The 12,579-nt window shown below is 39.5% G+C and overlaps 2 protein-coding genes and 1 non-coding gene across 4 annotated transcripts in view; 2 read left to right on the top strand and 1 right to left on the bottom strand.

Moving 5' to 3' along the window:
* LOC137999565 (sister chromatid cohesion protein PDS5 homolog A-like) overlaps positions 1-3,424 on the top strand; it is a 73,083-nt gene extending 69,659 nt beyond the window's left edge. The window contains exons 38-40 of the mRNA XM_068845373.1: positions 65-122; positions 716-805; positions 1,936-3,424. Coding sequence (XP_068701474.1) covers positions 65-122; positions 716-805; positions 1,936-1,965 — 178 coding nt within the window. The 3' untranslated portion in view covers positions 1,966-3,424. The remainder of the gene's footprint in view (positions 1-64; positions 123-715; positions 806-1,935) is intronic.
* A 410-nt stretch (positions 3,425-3,834) lies between these two features.
* On the bottom strand, positions 3,835-3,906 carry Trnae-uuc (transfer RNA glutamic acid (anticodon UUC)). The gene has a single exon. It is a non-coding gene; the product is annotated as a tRNA-Glu (tRNA).
* A 673-nt stretch (positions 3,907-4,579) lies between these two features.
* LOC137999557 (major facilitator superfamily domain-containing protein 12-like) overlaps positions 4,580-12,579 on the top strand; it is a 17,831-nt gene continuing 9,831 nt past the window's right edge. The window contains exons 1-5 of one of the 2 annotated variants that reach the window (XM_068845364.1): positions 4,580-4,640; positions 5,840-6,277; positions 8,855-8,966; positions 11,384-11,480; positions 12,211-12,579. The exon at positions 12,211-12,579 is cut by the window's right edge and continues 434 nt beyond it. In XM_068845364.1, coding sequence (XP_068701465.1) covers positions 5,919-6,277; positions 8,855-8,966; positions 11,384-11,480; positions 12,211-12,579 — 937 coding nt within the window. In that variant the 5' untranslated portion in view covers positions 4,580-4,640; positions 5,840-5,918. Of the gene's footprint in view, positions 4,641-5,662; positions 6,278-8,854; positions 8,967-11,383; positions 11,481-12,210 lie in introns of those variants that run through there. The other variant, XM_068845363.1, reaches the window with a different exon arrangement.

Raw genomic sequence — 12,579 nt, 5'->3', positions numbered from 1 at the left:
AGGACAACTTTATTTTTTTATTGGCGTGACTTACTTTACTTTCTTGTTCTCCCTTCTGAAAAAGGCAAATAACAGACCAGAGTTCCAGAGCGCATTCCACTGTTAAGCAGGTTAATGGTTTGGTGAGTCAATTACAAGATTTCTGTCTTTTGAGACATCGGTGAACTTTGACACTAATCTGTAGCCTGCACGCAGGCGGTTGGATGGTCGAAAAAACCGGAATTCGTAATGAGGTCGCCATCTTGCATTCGCGCGGCTAGGTCTGGGCCGGGTTGAGGGTCACGGGGCCCAGACCTATCCTACGCTCTTCCAATATGGCGTCTGATAGTGTTTCGTGGCGACACAACATCTACCGCCTGCAAGCAGGCTACTAATATGTGGGTGCATGCACACCTGCTGCATGTAAATAATTCAGTGTTCCTTCTTTGTGAAAATAAAAAGTCTACTGTCTTCTTCGGGCATCTGCCTTGCAGTTCAATATGATCAATAATCCTCCTCAGCCTCCCTCCATCATTTTTTCTGAGCGAAATCCAACAGTAGTTTTATTTTCCGAACACAGTGTTTAATACAACAACAAGCCGATATATGCAGAGGCACGTTCTCGTGAAGTGTTAGCCAAAATTAAAAGAAAAAACAGAGATCAGTAAAATTTGCATTGTGCGAGGTTGAGAATTAAATAAAATACATTACACAATTTCTTCTCTCCTCCTGACAGAGGGATGTTGAAGACTCAAATACAAGTACACTAAAAAAGGCTGAAGTAACTGAATCTTTAGCAGTGAAGCGGAAAGATCCCCCATTGGTGGTAAGTTCAAATTGTTGCGCAGAAATGTAGGGGTTGCCCTGTGACACATTTTCTTGTGCATACCAAGAAGGCTCAAGGGCATGAGATTTCTGTATTTTTCTGTCAGTTAAGCACAATTTTGTGCGCAAGCAAGATGAAATGAAAAATTGTTGTAGTCGTAATGAACTACTTGTAGACCCTAAGACCGACCAATAATCCCGGCGAACGAAAATTCTTCCAGCCGATAGGCATTTCCACGCGTCGGATCGGCGTAATTTTCCACCAAGACGAGAATCATGCTTCAAGAGGTTTCTGTTGCCGGGAAAATTTAACCAATTTTTTTTTATTCCCAGGAGAGCAAATAAATCTGAGCAAGAAAGCTTAGTGGAATCGTAGTAGAATTGTAAAAAAAAAGAACGCCATTATGCAAATGGCCTGACAAAGTTGTAGCAAGATGTCCCTTTTTGGGGAATTCCACCCCTTCTTTTTCTTTTCTTTCTTTTTTTTTTTAATTATTAATTTATAACGTTAAAAGAACAATTACCTTACATGTTTACATGTTGTAATTCCACCCCTTCTAGTGTTGCAAAAAAAGTTGTCTTTCAAATGGTAAAGGCAATTGGGAACGAACTGCTTTTTTTTATCGAAGAGGGAAAAGTTAAGACAAGGAAACTGTAAAATGAGAAAGGAAATGTGGCATAAATAGAGAACCACTTTTACGATGGTCAGATTTACGGCGTTGTCTTCTTACAGGGTGACAAACGAAGCGAAAATGATTATAGGGGATGTAAGAGACTATAGTTGCATATTTTACTTAACGAACGCGAGAAGAGAAGATGAGGAATGAATATGATAAAAAAAAAAGGACAATACTTTCAATTTTCAAGACATATTTCGACATCATGTTCGTATGTAACGAACATTTACAACTGAAAAGGACATAGGAATGTTGAGACATGTCTTGTAAACTTGTAATGTGTTGTCCTTTTTTTTTTTTTTTTTTCAAATCATATTTTACTTAATTAACAAGCTTTTTTTCAACCTACACATACCCCCGCTAGCTCCCACCAAAATGAGCTTTAAGAGAAAGGTTAAACTCATAGTGTTGTTTTGATGAAACGTTAATAGCTCTTCATTTTCTTTCATTCTAGATCAAAAAAAAGAGAAGCAAGCCCAGATAAACCCTGTTTTGGCCGTGAAGAAGATGGCAAGGATGTTGATAATTGAACATAGCCACTAAGCGATAATTTTTAATTCACTTCAGGCAGCGGATAAACACTAGCAAAACCAATTTTGTTATCCAGTGCATAGCGCTATCCACCCTTCCAACAAACTGGGGCCTGCTCTTTAACACCGATCTGTACCTTTCCAGTGGTGAACTCGCGCGCTCTCGCGAGTCACTTCAACATTCGCGCGTGTTATTGCATGAATCTGGAGTTTTGTATTCCCTTCAACAGATGGGAACCTCCTTCTCTTAAGGAGCCATATCACCAAGTCAAGATTTAAGTTAATGTTATAGAAGCTTTCGTGCACTTACTGTCGAAAATTGATATTTTTTTTGATTTATTCTCATTCTCGAAAAAATTCGGGAAATTGAGAGCAATTACTTCAAGAAAACCTTACCTTTTGTCTTTAATTTCTTGGTGAACCTTCTCTAGCAGAAGTTAAGCTTTTATTACAGAATACCCGAGCACATATTTGTACATGTAAATGGCCTGTGTTACATGGTGCTGTTTCGTTCTTAAAACGATGCGCCCTAAGGAGAGTTCTTATTCGCTCCAAAAATTGTTTTAATTATTCCGATCGCTTTGCTTCCAAAACTCATTCAAACATGACTCGAAGTCAGATGCCTTGTATTCCATAAAAACTAAGGTAAAGAAATCTATGACCACGTCGACGTGTAAATCCTGTGTGTAGAGAAGGAGCATTTCAGGGCTTGGTTGATATCATTTATTTGTGTAAAAATGTTTAGAGAGTTTCGTTTTCTTCTTTATGATTCGCTCGTACTCCTTTGGGATTGCATTAGAATCCTTCGCTCTCCTCGAGAGCTCTTGCGGTATCCTTAAAGGGGCTAGGTCACGCTATTTTAGGTAATTTCGTTTAATTTTGTTAATTATGAGCTCTAAACGTCAAATTGGCAGAGCAAGAGTCTTACATTTGCAAAATCACGGCCACAAAACAACTGAGAATGATTTTCCAGCTGTGTAAATGACATTTTGATATAGACTGAGATAAATTTGAAACAAGGTGGGCCGATGTTTTTCAAATTTACCCAAATTCAGTCCATTTCAATCCTCTCCAGTTTTGTCCATCCATGTCCCTTCTTGGCTTCCCTGTGTTTTGTTAGAGTTCTTCTATAGTTTTGAACAGTTATTTGGATATTTTAGTTAATTCTATGGCCATTCGATCAGTGCTGAAATTGCCTAAAATTGCGTGATCTAGCCCTTGAATCAAATAGTTAAATCTCTTGTAAAATAATTCAGTCCAAATTTTAGATCACCGAATTCCCTTTTACGTGAGACATTGATGATCATTGCATTCGTGAGAAATTTTACCTCCTTTCTCAGTTAATTTGCGAGGTACAGTATGACATATTATTACTGCTCATTCAAATGGATTTGAATAAATTCATTTATTGTCCTTCGGTATCCTTTTGTATTTTTTGTTTATTCAAATCTTCCTTCATTGTTTTAAGTAATTATTTTTTACGTTTCGCTTCATTTGGTTGCCAGTTCCCAGTTGCTGAATTTGACTAAATTTCGTGGCACAGCTTCTTAATATCTGTTCGTGGTTTCACTGTCATGGGAAATGTAAGGAAGTTGTATATTTGACATATGAAACGCTGTCATCACTCGTTCAAAACGAACGGCTGAATACAGAAGGCTTCTCAATTTCCCTTTCTTTCGAAATGAGAGTGAGCCTTGTCGGTAGCGGTGAGTAATATGTTGTTGGATGGCTCTAAACATCGACTACATACAAGAAGAGACGAACAGAAAATGGTTAAAAGGTAAAAGAAAGATGGATAAATGGAAGAAAGAAAATTTTCGCTATTCCCATACCGGGAATCGAACCCGGGCCGCCTGGGTGAAAACCAGGAATCCTAACCACTAGACCATATGGGAGATGGCTGATTACAGGCGAAAATATAAAGTATAGATTAATTATGCGTTTTCGTCACCAGGACTAACCTCGTTCCCAGGTTCCTGCATACGAGGCCTTACAAAAGCAGCGTTATCCGTATTTTTGGTCAACCCATCCAGAAGTTGTGCCGTGAGTTTTGAAAACAATTCCGATCGCTACTTAAATGTATATCTCCATCTTTTATATGCGTTAGCAGCACTTTTATTTAACCGATCGAAGGATGACTGTTGACAACTAGGCGAGAATGTGCCTTGGTCTCCTTTAGGAATATATAGATATTTTATTAACCATTTTCCCCTTCATTATGGCAATTTGTTGGAAAATAAGACAAGCAAGAGTTTGGTTCACGAAATCTGTCCAGTTGCATCCGTTCACAAACAGGCTTCGCCGCAATCGAAGGTCGTAGAGCAGCTGTAGCTTATGTCCGGATTTGTCGAGTGTAGGAAATTGGATGAGCCTAGCGGGCCATGGGGTTGCCAATCGCTTTTAAAACCTGTTTCTCAATGGTGAATTGACTTGAATCTATCGAAGAAGCACTACTTAGAAGTAAAATGATCAGTGCATTTGCTTTTAGAATAGGCCATTTGCAACAAACTGGTCACATGACTGATATTGGTGAACTTAACGCTGGGTCTTATGAAGACCTATAAATTCCACAAACGGGAAATCCTGTTTGTCAGCCAGAATGCAAATTTTCAGAGCAAAACCACTGGAGGTAAAGATGGTATGACCATTTACAATGTAAACACTCGAAAATGTACGGTGGCTCATAAGTTACTAACTTACGATGGCGTAACTTGCGATCGCGACTTAAAACTTGCGATTGCGACTTACAACTTGCGATACTAACTTGCAAGTTATAAGTCGCGATCGCAAGTTTTAAGTAGCCATCGCAAGTTATAAGTCGCGATCGCAAGTTACGCCATCGCAAGTTAGTAACTTGCGACGAGAAAATCGATGTGTCCCTTATGAGCCACTGTTGCCACCGTAAAAATGCCGTAATTTTGTTTTCGAACGAAAAGCCTTTGCCCTCCAGTGTAATTTTCTTAATTACGAGCCAAAAACAGAGCTCAGATTCCTACTTTCACCATGGTCAAACAAGCTAAAATATACGTGCATGGGTGGAAAATTTCAGACTTTCATATTTCGAGGGAAGAATTTTAAAGCGGTTTGAAAACTTAAAAAAATACAAAGATTTGTAGGACAATCAGTGAGGCGTGACTGGGTGGCAAAGCGTCCTTTTCTCATACAAATCCTTATAAATTTTTTCAACTGTAGCAACACCAGTTTAAACGATATAATTACGAATATCGGCATGGCAGCATATTTTGAGCTGCTCTTTTCATTTCTGGAAAAATAATTTCAAGAAACCAGCAGAATTATCGCGTTTATGAAAAAGGTCACGAGAGGACTTGTTGCAAAAGGCCTATCGCTATTCTCCTTTTCAAACTCTTTGAATAACAGAATACTGAAATGTTCAATCGCTTTTACGGTCATTGGCTGCAAGAATTTTCTACTATACATGCTGAGATTTTGTTTCTGGCGACAATTGCATCTTGCTTTGTTAATGAAATTGTTGCATTGTCATTGCCTTAGGAACTACATCCTTATGTTACAATAGGTGATGCGTTACAAGTTTCTTTCCTGTTAACAACAAACTGAGAACCGGTATTAAAGAATACTAACAAGGTCTTTTTGTAGCCGCTTTTATTTTTAACCATTCCTGGCTGAGAAAACTGTTAGACTGTGGGCGGATTGTTTGACTCTCTTTGTTGAGTTAAAAGTCGTCCACGCTAACATGGCCACTCCAAACAGCTGGGATTCTAGTTTTGTTATAGATCCTAAGGTTACGCAAAAGGGGACAAAACACTACCAAAAAGCTCGCCTGCCATTGACCCAGAGGCTTTCTTTCAGCGTTGGAAATTTCTTAAACGACGCGGTGGCTGGAGCTTGGACAACATATCTAATTATTTTCCAGACTAAGGTGCTTGGAATGTCAAATAGAGGAGTTGGACTTCTGTCCATTGTTTCGTTCTCAGTGGATGCATTTTTGTCACTGTTCGTTGGCTACGTCTGCGATAATCTCAAGTTCCCCCTCTGTGCTAAACGTTACGGTAAGCGGAAGAGCTTTCACTTGCTCGGGACAATTCTCGTTGCGGGATTTTTCCCGCTACTTATGATGCCTTGTTTCATATGTGGTGATGATTCATCCGAATGGAAAATGCTTATTTATTATGGTTTTATTATGATAATCCATAACTTTGGATGGGCTTTAGCTCAAGTCACTCATCTTGCACTCATTCCTGAATGTGCTAAACGGCCACGCGAAATGGTAGAGCTTCATTCTTTAAGGTGAGGAAAGTTCATGGCCAAGTTTTTAATCTCTCGACTTGATTGCGTTGAGTGCATGGGTTGATTTGTTTGGATTTTGAACGAAGAAGCGCACAAATGGCGTTGAAAGATCTTCTGAATTTTTAAAAACAAATCAATTAATTTTTTACTTAGTGCCGTCTGGTTGAATCTGACCTTTCCTCCGAAAACTCCGCCTGTATTACAAGAAAATACCCAAGGAGAATCACACATACATTTACAAAAACCAGGGAGCCAAGTGAACTGTAAAACACATATTGGCGAAGAAGAAAAAAAGTTTAATCGTTTGAATACTTGAATATGGAATCCAAACGTTTGTCATTTATTTACGTAACACTCGCAATCGCAACACTCAAATTACTAAGGGAAAAGGTGTGTAAATTACATTTAGAGTTGGACGAATAACTTTCTGAAAACCTGGATTGAAACAAGTTTTTGACAAGAAAACATTTCATCAGACGACCTCAAAACCACGTGCTTCAAAGAAGTGACCTCACGTGAAAAGAAAAGACACCCCCTTATTTGTTATATCGTGCATTACTCGCTTCCTATCACATTAACAGACCCCCTGCTCGCTAGAAGAAAACATTTCCGGAACCGTATGACCTTGAATTTGTTCAGTGTGTCAAAGATCTCTATGTTCTTTGTGAGCTACGGTAAACATAATCCAAACAAATGAAAAAATGGCAGGAATATTACTGTCTAGGTTTACATTGTTGTATAAATACATCTGATGGTGTTATTTAGGTTGATATAATTTCATGGTTTGAGAGAATTGTGACCGACAAAAAAACGGGGGTTTGTTTCAGAAAGTATGCTTGATCAAGTTTAGAAAAAAAGATTGAAGGCAAAATGACCAAAACTACAAGCAAATAAACTCAGATTTGGGAAACAAAATCTATTGTTTTTGAAATGACTGCATTTTAGATCTCATGCGGTTGCGAAATTTGTTTGCGCAAAGAATAGCAAACGAAAGAGATCGAGATTGTGGTGACAGGAAGCTTTAAACTGGCTTAAACTGGTTTACAAAATGTTGTGGTTGAGCAGAATATCTTTTCTTGGTGTAACATTTTCCACTTGGAAATTCCTACTGTTTATTAAGAACGCCCCCTCGTCTGCTTTACAAAATGCGTGGTATAAGCGTTTTGCTGAAAGAAATACAGCATGTTCCCCGCTAGCAGAAATCCCTTTTCTTTTGTAGGGGTATGGAATGGTCTTTGCGAGCATTTGCGAGCATGCGAGCAGTGTGTTTATTTTTGCGAGCTCGAGCAGTTATCAATTTTTTTTGCGAGCAGCGAGCACTTAAGAAAATGCAGATGGCGAGCAGCGAGCACTTTAGAAAAATACAGATTGCGAGCAGCGAGCACTTTGAGTAGTTCGTAAATTTTCCGCTAGCCGGAATTTGCGCAGAGTAATAGCTAATAATCTCGCTCACCTCCAAAACAGAGCAATAGGTGCAAAGCTAAGGCGGTTCAACCAATCCCAGCAGCTTACAGCCAATTTTTCTTTCTTGATGACAAATTACGTCACGTAGCTTCACGTGAGTCATTGGGTGAACGCTCAAGAACTACAAGAGCTCTCAAATCTCTCAAGGAGATCTACTACTGTAGATCCAAAGCCCGGTTTCCATCTCTGTCTAACCCGACGCTTAAATGGAAGGTGCGGTGTTTTGGTTATATAGTTCTTATGAAATGTAAATAACGTGACATCAGTCTAACAAGCATTTTGGGCTTCAGTTTCAATTATCGGCAAACTGGTTTCCCGCTGATTGACTGAAAAAGATTCAACGCAATAAAGCGTTATTTATTTGGAGCCTTCTAGAATCTAACCAATTACAGCCGTACAGATCAGCTGACAGGCTCTAGTACTAGCTCTGAAGGTCAAAGAGTACTGAAATTTCGAGCAATCGAGCTCATTTTAACGAGATTCCGAGCATTTTCAGAAATTTTGCAAGCACGAGCAAGCGAGCACCCGTGTAATTTTTGCGAGCAATTCGAGCAAAGGCCAAATTTTGCGAGCACTTTCAAATTGAATGGGACCATTGGGTACCCTTTTTGTGTTCGCTGGGTTAACGAGAACGAGAAAGAGATCTCTGCCGTGGGTCGAAACTCAACCGCCGTCCACAACCTTGGAAGGCACTCTTTAAACCGCATGCCCCATGATATGTTTGCTGACTGTGACTTGAGCCCGCTGTGTCCCGCGCATTCCTTTACAGTAAATCCGCTGTTGTTAAGTGAGTCCAGACAACATAAAGTATCACGTGAGGATTCGGTCGCTAAGCAACCGACGCGCAAGCTCAACACAGTGGATTTCGACCCATGGTAGATGTCGCTTTTTTCGTTCTCGTCAGTCCAGCGAACGTGAAAGAAAGGAGACCTTTGCTGGCATGGAATAGAGCATGCAGAGTATATGACATTCACCCCATAGCTAAACGGAAAGAGAAACTCTCAATGAAAGAACATTATTACGGGGTCATAAAAGAAAAAGATATTTAATGTTTCATTGCGGTCAATGTTTATTCTTTCCAAGTTTTTATTCCTACTGTTCGTTGTCTTTGAGGTCGGGGATAACTTTTGTTAGTGGCATCTTTACGTACGCCGTTACCGTTATTCTCCTTAACACTGATGATCGGGATGAAAGCATCTCTGCAGGCCACTGGAAGGACTTTTTGGTGAGTAATGCATCACACAGGATCGAGCCTATAATCACGAGGCTACGACAGGAGAAAAATAAGGCAGTTCTCTATATATATCTTTCAAGGCTCCTAAGTTTTCAATACCCTTAGTTCCGAAATTAGAAAAACCCCAACTCTATAATGTCCTTTAAATACAAATCGATCTGAAGATTTCTTAATCAACAATTATTAACTTTTTCCTTTCCTTTCTTTATTTTCTCTTGGATCCATCTCTAGTAACACACCTAAACATCTTACTCGATATTGGGACTAAACTCTTTCCTAACTGTTGAATAAGCCCCCTGGTTTCTTTTAGGTGTCCTCGCCATATATGTTACCATAACTTTAATCATTATTTGTAAATCGTATTGCTATATGTGGCAAAATTTAATAAAATGAATAAAAATAAAATTTCGTGATATTTTAAGATTTTCGAACGACGAGGCTGGGAATGGGGAGGTGCTGAAGAAACGAAGACTGATACAGCGACGAAAACGTCATTTAATTAAAATTATATCTTTGCGAAAATCTCGATTACTCCACCTTTTTAACGTTGTACAGTATGAGCAAAATAACCGGATTTGTACGAACAGTTTTCAAGTAATATTTCAAAAACGAGTGCGAGTGCTTCATTGGATTTCCAAACGTAAGAAACACAAACCACGACTCCGTAGGCCGAGTGGTTTAAATGTTTTCGTGCGTTGGAAATCCAGTGAAGCACGACGCTCGAGATTTTGAAATTTCTTCTCCAATAAAAAAGAATTATAATTTTAATCACTTTTTTCAAGTCAAATATTTTTTGTGTACCTCGTGGTTGCTCAGAAGCATGTGAGAACTCGTTGCCGTTAATTAATTTGAACTTCATCTAGTAAATCGACAAGTAGTGTTTCATTGGGTTTCAAACTCGTCCGGGAGACCAGAATGGGGCTTTGCAACTGGCTTATTAACTTGTGAATTATTTGAAAAGTAAAGATAAATTGTGAAAGATCTCCTTTATGCTCCCGTTGTCGTCAAAACCTTAAATTTAGTTTATTCTCGTTGTTGTTTTGTAGAGTACGGCTAAAAAAATGTACTAGAATGTCCTAAAATGCGACGGTGCCGCAAGTACAGCACGACCCATTTGATATTAGGGAGCTTACGAAACGACGACGCCGACGGCAACGACGGCGCTACAAAACAATAGGTTTAGTGAGCAAAAACAATGGCTCTGCACGCTCTGAACGTGCGTTTTACATTTGGTACATTTCTTTGCCGTCAACTCCTAAATGACGACGTGAAATGACCAAATTCAAGGTTCTGCGGAGGACTTTAGCACATGACGATGAATTTTCAGTTCTCTCTCTACGCTTCCACCCACTCATACAAGTTTAATTCCTCGACAGTTACTTCACATTTTTAACGCGAAACTAGATGAAATAGCTTCGTAGTGATATGAATAACGTGAACTTGTATTTTTTAATGAAGTCCTCGTAGCCGTCGTCGTCCTCGTTTCGTAAGCTCCCTATTATCGCTTTCTGGCGTTTTCGTCGTCGGTTTCCTAATTTCACTGAAGTTGGTTGTGAGTTATCACAGTGACCGTCGGAAAGATTACAGTGAGAAGTGATAAATTAAGGCAACTCGCGCAAAAGTCAATTGGTTATTAGTTACAATCCCGCGGGATATTTTATCGCCGGATTATTAAAATCAATGGTTGCTTCGATGTATTTTGACGCATCGTTTCTCTCAGCCGGTGGGGCCATCGCACGAGTAAACGAAGGGCTCTGGGGACATGAGAAATTTAATTTTTATCAGTGGTTAGCTTGTGAACAATAAAATCTTGAACCGGAAGTAAAAATGGACGATGTGGAACGATGGGGTTAGCTGGCGCGAAGCCTGTCGGTAAAATAATCAGAGTGTCTTCGTTTAAAACTTCGATATTACTTATATTGCTGCTTTCTGTTTGACTCGGCGTAGGGACAAATTCTGTAATTTAAGGCCAATTGAAAGCTTCACACTGACTCTTCGAATGTAATGCTTTTGAGCGCCGCCATGTATAGTACTATTGACGACTCATATATAAAATCCGGAAGTCTAGAGTCCTACGTCTCTAGAGCTCCTCGTTTTCTCGTGCGAAAGCCCCGCCGGCTAAGAGAAACGATGGGATCTGGGAACAAGAATGATCTTGGCGGCGAATGAAGAACTACTCGTCACCATGCCAGTCGCGGCCCTCTCTCGGCCAAAGCAACTATCATCGATTTACTCCCGCGGGTTAAAATAGTCCCTCGATAAACTATCCCACCAGTTACGCGGGCTACTGTTTCGTGACGTCTTATAACAATTGGCCTTTATTTCATCAATTCTCGCTTATAACAGCAGAAGATAGAAGTGGGTATTAGTTGCCTCAACGCATCCTAATCCGTTCGTATTTCTTGTAGGAGATGTCCTTTATCGTTGTCAGTGCGGGATGTTTATTTTCCTTGATTTTTCACTTGGGAACTAAGGAACCCATTGCTGGGGTACAAATTAGAAAAGGTTTGTAAATCGTTCATTAATGTGTTGGTGTTCCAGTCGGTTTCCGCTTGTTCCAGAAGATCAAAGCCAATAATTGCACTTATGAGGAGAAATCTCATGCTTTCATATCACAATTTATTCAAAATATTACTTGATTTGAGATTGGCGCAAGGTACGTTCCCCAAAAAACTACAACATCCTTCATCAAATAAAGATGACGCTTTGCAGGCTAAAAAAGTCAAGAATTTTCCTGATGTTGAGGGTACATTTGGGAGGGTGATTTTTTGGAACCAGGCAATAAAGAACTTGCGTATTTAAAGTATTTGGCGAGATAAAAGATCGACTTTTAGGGGGCAACAAGTTCCTCGTTACATGCGCGCTTGCAACAAAAGCGCGCGATGAACCACCACGGAACCATTAATGGCATTATTGTTGCTTTGTTTATACAACTTCATAAGAAAAGTTAATAATGTAATTTGCTGGCGGGACGAATGACTCCACGTTCTGTCACGTTATTGTAGCTGTGAATTTTTAAGAGCAGCACTGAGAGAACGCAATAAATCCCCTTTATTAAAACTCTGAAACTATTTTTACTGGACAATAAAATGGCAAGTACTGAATTCGGCTTTCGTGTGATCAGTGAATAAGCGAAAATCTCAAAGTGCTTTATTTTCTGAAGAGGCAAAATTCTTTATTTCATAGTCAGTCTCGTCATCCATTGCTTTGATTGATTGATTGTGAAATGTTTCAGGTAAGTTTATCAGCGGAGAAAGACACAAAAACCCAACAGCGGAGCTTCCTGAAAAGGTGGTTGGAGTTTTCTGTTTGTACGACGAAAAAGACCTCAACGTGGCATTGCCAGTGGGTTCCAACTCACAGTTACCAGACTTGCACTTAGATATTGCTGGCAAAGAATTCACAGAGGATGACATTGTGGTTGGAAACACAGGCTTTGATGAAAGTTGCGGTGATTCATTCATCAAGTGTGCAGATGAATTGCACTTCACAGATAAAAAAAAACAGCCGTCAAGTTACGAGTTCAGTTTTTCAAATCCTGGTTTTAAAACTGCTGATGAACTGGTCAGAGATAGTGAAAAGAAAAATCTGGAGCAAGACACAA

Source organism: Montipora foliosa, chromosome 4 (genome assembly GCF_036669935.1).
Source record: "Montipora foliosa isolate CH-2021 chromosome 4, ASM3666993v2, whole genome shotgun sequence".
Classification (NCBI taxonomy): domain Eukaryota; kingdom Metazoa; phylum Cnidaria; class Anthozoa; order Scleractinia; family Acroporidae; genus Montipora; species Montipora foliosa.
This window is presented reverse-complemented; position numbering and strand designations above follow the sequence as displayed.